The sequence below is a fragment of the Ascaphus truei genome, chromosome 11 (genome assembly GCF_040206685.1).
Source record: "Ascaphus truei isolate aAscTru1 chromosome 11, aAscTru1.hap1, whole genome shotgun sequence".
NCBI classification, from domain to species: Eukaryota; Metazoa; Chordata; class Amphibia; order Anura; family Ascaphidae; genus Ascaphus; species Ascaphus truei.
Window position 1 is genome coordinate 25,779,366 of NC_134493.1, and position 9,896 is coordinate 25,789,261.

General features: G+C 41.7%; 1 protein-coding gene across 1 annotated transcript; it reads right to left on the minus strand.

The window, feature by feature from the left end:
- Positions 1-781: 781 nt before the first annotated feature.
- SOCS1 (suppressor of cytokine signaling 1) lies at positions 782-5,711 on the minus strand. The gene is made up of 2 exons (XM_075565363.1): positions 5,435-5,711; positions 782-1,767 (listed from the first exon to the last, which is right to left on the minus strand). Exon 2 carries the CDS (start codon positions 1,687-1,689, stop codon positions 1,060-1,062), a length of 630 nt encoding a protein of 209 aa, XP_075421478.1. The 5' UTR covers positions 1,690-1,767; positions 5,435-5,711; the 3' UTR covers positions 782-1,059.
- Positions 5,712-9,896: the final 4,185 nt, after the last annotated feature.

Sequence of the window (9,896 nt, forward strand, 5' to 3'; positions counted from 1 at the left end):
GCTCTTTCAAGATCATTTGAAATCTTATCTTTGTACAATTGAAAGAGACTGCATTTCTCAGGAAGCGTCCTGATAAAAAAAAGGTTGAAACTTTACAATGTACACCCAGGGAAACTCCCCAATTCTTCGCTGGAAATGTTTTCCTACTTTCTCCCTGATAAAATATTCCTTGTCAAAAGATCTCCCAACACGTGCCTGCCGGAGGGCAAAGTCTAATGATAGAGTACCAAGCACTTCATTTAAAAAATAAATAAATAAAAAACCATCACACGCACCTCTCCCTAATCAATATTGTATAAGTCTTTAAAAAAAAAATAATAATAATAATTTAGGTTGAGAGCCATGTCCCTTTTACAGGTTTAGCATTTCTTAGAAGATAAAAAGGTGACACTTTGTGTGCTCATTTGCATGTCATTTCCCAGAATCCCTAGCTGCAGTAGAAGCATTGTATGCCAAGAGAGAATGGGGGAAGGCAGGGTTGCAGACCTGTCTGACATGTGAATGCGCTCACAACGTGATATTTTTTATTTGCTGTAATCTGTACCAGTATTTTCCTATAAAATACTTTTACCACCAGCGGCTGTATGATGTAAAAACCACAGGCTTGTCGGAGTGTAATTCATAGTAAAGTTTAACACTGATGTAATCTAGGACTGACTAATTGTTTTACGTGAATCAGCTGCAGATACTGCAATATTGCGCAATATTATAGGCCCATCTGATAGCCGTGCTCGGCTACAGCGAAAACGACAGCGTGAAATGATACGAGACAGATTGCGACTGAACATTTTGATAAAGTTTATTACTTTTAAAATGTAATAAAATGTGGTGTTCTGCCCAGCAGAAAAAATATTTCCAGGGGCAGTACCCCTTCCCATTGTGCAAACAATTCGTTTTTGTAAACATTAAAAGTCAAGTGTTCAAGTTTCATCCCAAAATACAGTTAAATTGCTACAAAAATAAACTTGACCACCATTAAATAAGATTTAAAAAATAATCCCAGGAAGCTAAATTCGGAACACGGTCTGTCCTTGTTTCCTCTGTTAATGCCCTGTGTCGTTAGATCTGAAATGGGAAAGACTTTAGATAGTCCTTTAAAACCCTGTTAAGGGGTATGCTGTCCAGGTTTTGCCTCCCAAAAGTTGCCACAATGCTTTTTCGACAGAGTTCTTGCAGAGGTCTTAACCGGACCTTCCTTAAAGGGGAGATTAGCATCTTCTTGGGAGAAAGCAAGTAATGTTCCACCATCTGAAAGAGGCAATTGAATGACTCTTTGCTGCCATCTAGGCTAAATCGCCCAGCCTGGAAGTTAATCCTGATGCTGATGGGTCCTGTGGCTGTTTTAACACTGATGGCAAAAAAGCAATTCTTTTGCCTGCTGTCTCTGATGAGAAAAGTGCCCAATGGTTCTGGCTTGAGCTTCTCGTGGGCCACGTTGACAGTCATCGGACCCCAGTAGAAGCCGCAGGTGTCCAGCATGCTGCTGGTCTTGGTGATGAGGCTGAAGTCCGAGTGGGAGCGAAAGGTTCGGAAGTGGGTGTCGCTGAGCAGCGTGGCAGGGCTGGGTCGTCCTGGGCTACGGTGGGGGGCTCTGGCAGGCTGAATCTGGGAACAATCAGAGACCGAGGCTTCCAGGTGCGGAGATCTCCTGTCTGCATTATCTGCTGCCACTTTACTGTGTGCTACCATCCTACAGACTAGACCAACCTATGTGGTCTTCCATAGCGTCTGTCCTAGCGGCAGTGCTGCAGTTCTTTAGTGGCGGTTCTGAAAACCCAAAAGGAAAAAAAAAGGAAAAGATTAGGATTGGAAAGCAGAAATCTCACACAAACAAGAAAACCCCATACAAGTGGCTAGATTAGTAGCACTGCCAGTGAATGCAAAGCTGCACATAATAAAATACAAGGGATGTATGTCTAATAAAATGACTGATCCATAGGAGCTTACAATCTAATATCTGGTATATGCAGCACAAGAAGATAATGTGACGTGGTCACAGGAAGCGAGCTTGTATTCAGTTTATCCACTTCAGAGACCAGTGCCTTAACCCCCACCCCCCATTCCAAATATAAGGAGCTCAGTTACTCAAGTATAAAACATACTGTTAATCTACAATAGATTCTCAGCCGTAGTCAAATACGATAGTCCATCTTAACCCCTTCAAGGCTTCGCAATGAACAGAAAAGCACTGACCACTCTTAAAACATAGAAGATAGCCAATGATATGTGAGCTATGGCAAACATCAGTTAAATATCTCCTGCTCCCTTATTGCTGAGATGTATTGACATACAATACCTGATAAAAGCTATAAAGAAATCCATTCAGAAGAAATCCATTCAGAAAAAAATAAAAAACGTACAGCGACAACCTCCTGCTGTCCCCTGCGTGTTAATCCGGCGCTGTGTACAATGTAACGAGGAGCAGCTTTCTATTTTTACTCTGTTTGCCGTAAATGACAGCGAGTTCTTGGTAAAGCTAAAAACACCCAGCCTCTGATGCACAATGCAGTTCTGTGCTACCCTCTTTCCTGTTACTCATCCCATCCTTACAGCGAATGGCTTAGAGTTGGTCGAAACTAAATTGCTTCCCATCAATATATATCTTTTAACACAAAACGTCTTCTCCAGACAGCGAGTTCAATACATCTTTGTTGATTGACTTGACCTTATGTAGATGCCTTGGGTTTTAGACTTCAGCCCTTTCTGGTAGAGGTATCCACTTATTGACTGCATCAGTAAATGGTTGAGAAGCCAGGAGGCATTCTCAGAAAACAATTCCCCACAGCCATTTTTACAGGTACTCTAGCACACAGACATTGATTTCAAAACAAGCATTTAGGCTGATTGCTGTTTCTCTGAATGGTTCAGTGGCAGAGGTGGTCCTGGTCTATAGGAAGCCCTAATAAAAGGAATATTAAGTAGATAAAACAGCCCTCCCCATCACTTAACCCCTTCATGCTTTAGGAGCCTTGAACAGGACTACTAAACGTATAATAACCCCCAATTTCAAGCTTTGGATCATCTCCCTCCCGAGTCTGACTATGCTTTGCCCGTAAAGAGCATTTGCCTTATAATACCAAGACTCCAAAGAACAGGGTTCATCCCTGTGTTGATAGAGGGCCCATGAACTCACTACTTTACTGAGCCCTCATATGGCAAAAGCAATTTCAATAAATCAGGGCTAGTGGGCAGCATCGGGAGATATATATATATATATATATATATATATATATATATATATCTAAAATAAATTGTAAGGGAGGGTCTTTAACATTTAAACAGGTGTGGCCAAGTGCAGTCCTCAAGGGCCACAGACAGGTCAGATGTTAAGGATATCCCTGCTTCAGCACAGGTGGTTCAATCAGTGCTGAAGGAGGGAAATCCTTAGAACCTGCCGTGGTCCTTAAGGACTGGAGTTGGCCACCCCCGTTTTAAGATATGTAAACAAACTTGTAATGCCGCTCTTTAAATGATTTAATGAGCACAATATGTAAACATCCCCCAAAAATTAATTCAGTTTGCATGTGATTAGTGTTCATGTTGCTGCTTGTGTTCTGTATTTAGTTGGTTTGTAACCTCAAGCACCCTGGGGCATAGGAACAGCACATGCCAGGTTTCTTAGGAAGATTCTACAATTAAAATTATTAGATGCCTGGCTGTTATTACCATAATCTTTTATTCATATGACACGAACATACTCTGCAGCACAGAACAATGTGGGAGGGGGGAACCATAACATTGTATACAGCAGGCACAAAATAGATTGTAAGATATGGGGCAGGGACTAGTGCCTGCAAAAAATATGTACAGTGCTGTGTACACGATCAGCACTATACAAGAAAGCATTATTATTATACAGCATGTCCTATCAGAGTCCCCATTTAAATCTGACATGCCTAGCAATATAAAGCAATAATTTGTTTGCCTACAGACTTCCAACTCTATAACTGCTTCTAAAAATAAATAAAAACAAGGCAGGCCATATAAAATAGATTTGGTAGATAAAGCTACTGACCACTGTTGCCTATTGATAAATGTCCTGTACCACCCAAAAAAATAATTAAAAGAAGATGTAAAAACTGTTAACTGTATCAGATGCATGGGGCACCATATACAGTGTGGCAGACCTGGCAAAGATCTGTCTGTTTTAGCGTCTTTAAATGTCTAGTTAAAAAGGAAAACTGTGTGTTTCTGGTTACAGATAAGTAACATAATATAATATAATGAACCATGTTTCAGTTGGCTGAATTACACCCCACACCCTTAAGAGGCTTACAAGCCATGATGGCTCCATTTGATTTCTTAGTTTAATTTCTAGGTTAGGTCAAATGCCTCATTAGTAAGCTTCACGGGCTAATTAAAGTCTGAGTGTGACTTGGGACATACAGAATTCAGTCTGTGTCAAAAAGGTACCAAAACAGGATTGTATTCTTCTAGCTCCCTGGTTAAGCAGATTTATTGATCATGCCCTTCCTTCTATAAAATCACTGTATTTACTGGTTAACCTGTATGCACCAGAACGGCTTATTTTCTCTATAAATAAATGTCCCTGATTAAGCTGAACACACAACACATACAGAATAAAAGTCCAATTCTAGTCGATGGTAATAGTGGTTTTGAATGCAGATGTCCACAAATAATTAATTGGAGAATGTCATATAAAATGACACTCCTGCTACATCAGTGCAATGCACTTCCAGAAACATTTATAATAGGCATTTACCTTGCATTTGTAGCGAACGAAAATGACAGGAATGGAGTTATTCAAACAACTGTTCTCAGGTGCATTTCCCAGCCCCAGGGGGGTAGTTGTGGGGCTGGGGGAATAACCTGCTCTTACAAATGGAAGTACAGTAACACGGCCACTCAATATCTTTTCTAGACAATTGATGCAATCACAAAACGTTATTAGATCCGACCAAAACGACTGCATTTCAGCCCAATACCCTGCCCATAATAAACCCTGCTTATTTGAACTGTATACAGATACAGGCTGGATTATTCTAGTTCTATTGCTCTAGAGCAAACCGCATTACACTATATTCGGCAAGGTCTATTCCGGTAGGATGCAAGACACCAGTATTGGCCGAGTCTGGGACCTGATGGCCAACCTAATTTACAAATAATTGCCGTTAATACACTAATGTAATAACTGTCGAAACCACAGGTGCCACCCATGCAATAGTAACATGTACAAGAATAGATCCCTATATAATGCATTTAGAGAAAATATAAATAAATATATATATATTTTTTTTTTTTTTAAATAAAAATTTAAAATTTAAATATATATATTAAAAAAAAAAAAAAATTACACACACACATTTGCTCTATGAACTCGACATGGTTCATTTAAAAATATAAATGTTCAGCAGTTGTCGTGTTGTCGCGTATCCCCCCTCTGCAGGCACATCCCGTGGGAGTCTCTTCTTACCTTGTGATGTTAATGTCCCCGCGGTTTCCCCCCAGCACACCCCAGCCACAGGCGGTGTGCAAGCAGAGAGGTGCTGGTGGCCACTGTATTCCAAGTGTATGGTCACAGATCTGCAAGCTCTTCTGCTCCCACCAGTAAAAACAACCATAGTCTCCGGCGCCGTCCTGCCCGGTGTGTGTTTGCAATGCAGGAGCCCGGGCAGAGTCAGTGCAGCAGCGCTCTGCTTAGCGGTCATTGCCTCTGATAGCTGCTGGTTGGATGCTTTTGTGTTTTAGTAGCACTGGGAGCCCAGCCCCCTTCCTCTATACCAGCCCTCTTCCTGGAAAACACGTGAGGACTCTCAGCTGGGCTGCTGGTAACTTTCACTTTCTATTCAGCGCCTGGTGGCTGGGAAAGAGAGAGAGAGAGAGAGAGAGAGACACACAGACATGCACAAGGGCTGTAGCTGCAAGGAGCCAGGGCTCAGCTCACAGAAAAAGAGGGATGTGCCATTCCCTCCCTCTCCCCCCAGGAGAGAAAAGAAACACGAGGAGAGGAGGGGAGGCTGGACTGGTGGGGAAGCCGATGATTAATGAGGCTTTGCAGGTTGCAAGTTTCTGTTCTGGGGAAGCGGCAGCCTGGTTTGGGTGATTTATAGATACATAGATACAGTAACAATGAGAGGATGAGAGGACAGGATCCACCCACTGCAGGAATCTATCCATCCTTTCTAGTTATTTTAAACGGACACATGGAGTTTAATTTGTAATCTACCTTATAATAATAGCACGTTCTTGTATAGCGCTGCTAGTTTTACATAGCGCTTTACAGAGACATTTTGTAGGCACAGGTCCCTGCCCCGTGGAGCTTACAATCTATGTTTTTGGTGCCTGAGGTTACTGAGCCGCTCCTGCTTCAGATAAGAGTCAGAAAGGACACATTTTGAAAACATTTACTCCAGAACCTGATCGTCTTTAATTGTGCGTATGTATATAGTCCAAGAAATTTATTTTTAACGTCATTGCACCAACACTCGATAATATATGTTTTAAGTAATAACATTAAAGGTTATATTTTAAATTAGTGTGTGCATTTGAGTGAATTTTCTTTGGGGTACATTTATGTATGTACTATTCACTTTCAGTTCACAGTTTGCACCCACTTTATAATTATCGTACGAATTAATTTGTTAATTAGTGTGGTTTAAATTGATCATTCCCAATCCCTGCCTTCTTTTCTGCGTATGTATATATGTGTATGTGTGTGCAGGGCTGCAGACAGATTTCCCAGGGCTCAGGACTAGAGATACGACCCCCCCCCCCCGTGTCCGTGGTCTTGCGAGTCCCCCAACATTTCACACCTTGCGAGCCCCCTCTATTTCCCTCCCGCTTCCCATGTTTTTTTCTCCCCTCTGTCTCACCTCTCCCCCGCCATCAATTACCCCACTCTCACTCAATCCCTGCCCCCGCCTCACATGTATTTCTCTCCCCTGCATCCCACTCTTACTCCCTCACTCTCCCCCGTCAATTACCCCACTCTCTCAATCCCTCCTCCTCACACTCATTCCCTCCCCCCTTGCACAATCCCCCCCCCAACAAAATACATACCAAAATATCCCACCCCTCTAAATACATACAAAAAAATCCTCGCCCCGCAAATATATACAACCCCCCACAGCCCCCTATACATATATAAAAAAATACATATAACCCCCCAAATCTATATAACCCCTCATCAAATTCATATAAAAAAACACACCATATAAACCCCCATACACATATATAAAGCCCAATACATATAACCCCCCAAATACATATAAAAAAATACATAAAATAAAACACCCAATACATATAAAATCCCCCAATACATATAAGCAAAACCCAATACATATTAAAAAAAGGTGTGTGTGTGCCGAGCACGCACATTTTAAGTGAAACTTTTTTGTGTTGTGTCACAGAAATTGTATTTGTGATGGTGATGTTTTTAATTAAAAATCAAAACACAATTTCAGTGACAAAATGCAAAGAAGTGTGACTTAGAACGCGCGTGCTCGGCACCCCCCATGTTTTAGCTATTTGCACTTCTATATTTATACTAACTGTGAATTCCTTGTGTGTGTCTGTGTGTGCGCGCGCGTCTGTGTGTTTGCTCTGCCTGTGCTGCGTTTGTGCGCACGCCTAGCTGGCGCCTACTGCGCAGGCGCGCCGAGTCATCGTGTATATATATATATATATATATATATATATATATATATATATATATATATATATTACACAAACACATACTTTACTAAAGACTCCTAGGTGCAAAACTGGGACAAATTATGTTGCAGATTTATCAGAGATAAAAAAAAAAAACATTTTATTTCAATTGACACATACTGTATGGGGCTGTTTTTTCACCGTTTTTGCCCACATTTTGTAGATGGGAGACTTCAGTAAATATACTCCCATATAGTCTAAACATCGACACACTAACATATACAATGATATACGCACATGAGTAAATATGTGCCCAGGACATACTTGAAAACGAGAGGTAACTCTCAATGTATTACGTCCTGGTAAAACATTTTACAAATAAATAATATGTGCTGTTCTATACAGCTGGGATTGTAAGCCTGTGCTAGTTTGCCTGGGAGGCCTCTTCCCATCTCTGTGATATGTATTGGGAAGCCGCCCCTCTGGTGCTGAACTGGTTTTACTTGTCTTCTCGTGCATTTATTCCCTTTGCGCCAGGTTTTCCCAACTGTATATTATGTCAGGCAATTTAATATATGACCTTTTTCTAGGGGTGTTTTCAAGTTGTGGAATATTTCTAGCATTAACACGCCAGTACAGAGTACCACTGTGTATTTTTTTTAAATGTTATTATTCACAAAGTTACGATTCCACGTTTCCTATTTTTATAACGTACATCTTGCTTCTATTGTTCTAAATACAGCTTTGTCTCGTGAATGTAAGATGTTTTTTTTTTTTAAACCTGGCACTCTGCCGCTGCTTCTTATAATTGCAGTGAGTTTAGCATTCATCCATTTTTGTTTTTTCCGATGGCTGCAACACATTCTGTACCACAAGCCAACCACTTGGTGACATGTTAAACGATGATCAGTCAGGGTTGGATTTTAAATTAAGGCTTTGTCCCTGTTGGCGTGATGGCGTGCGCGCCGAACATAAAGTACAGCCCTCTATTGGCCAGGCCCCGGTCGGCGTGTGCACACAAAGCTCGATGGTGCGACCACTTGAAGGGAAGGCAAAAATGTTGTCTTTCTGTGCGGCGACGCGGTCACATGGTTGACTGGCAACTAATGGTAGTGCAGATAGTTTAACTTTAGACCAATGGGAGCGAAGTACTTTTCAAACCAAGGAGAGGGAAGTCTGGTATACAGCAGTATACAGCAGTATAGCATCCTCACCTTGCAAGGGAAATGCTGTGTTTACGTAAATGCCCGAATGTGCTTTGTTTAAAATATAACCATTTACTTCATTTACCTGAGTGCAGTCTGCTGATTTCGTGAAAACGGCATTATCTTTCTTTTATATATATATATATATATATATATATATATATATACACATACATTCATTCATACATACATACAGTGGTCGACAAATCACCAAAAAATCTTCTAGTAAGAATAACATTCGTTTTTGACATAACAGTTTATTTATTGTATTACATTTATACTTTACTATTAGTCCTTGTTACATAATTACGTGTGTGTGTGTGTGTGTGTATGTCGGATCTAGACAAAAAAGCCAGATAGTTTCCCGAACCCCTTAACCAGTGTCTGGACGTCCCCGCTTCACAATATCTAAAGCAGCAATCCCGGCTGGGATCTTACCTGATCTGCAGTCCCTCAATGTCCAGCTACCCTCATTCCCGCAATGTTATACATTATGGGGGAAGTGTTCCCTACCTGTCTTCTGGGTTAGGGGGGATTCCGATGTCTCCCGTTTGAAGCTCGAGAGTTAGATCTGGAAAAAAGCAATATAGGTTATTTCGGTGTAGGTATAGGGCAGTTAAGATATACAGGGTAAATAAGATATCCGGAGTGTGTGAGAGAGGGAGTGTGTGAGAGAGGGAGTGTGTGAGAGAGGGAGTGTGTGAGAGAGAGGGAGTGTGTGAGAGAGAGGGAGTGTGTGAGAGAGAGGGAGTGTGAGAGAGAGGCAGTGTGAGAGAGAGGCAGTGTGAGAGAGAGGCAGTGTGAGATGGTGCGACAGAGAGAATGTGTGTGCGACAGAGGGTGACAGAGACAGGGAGAGGGTGACAGAGACAGGGAGAGGGTGACACACACACAGACACACACACACACTCTCACAGACACACTCTCACAGACACACTCTCAGACACACACACTCACGGCCCTATAGTTGATCATTGGTGGGAGGATGGCCAATTTTCTCCTGAGGCTCAGGCTGAAGCACTTCATAGGAGACAGGGAGAGATCAAACTTGGGGTAAGAGTACCTAAGAGCCCTTCC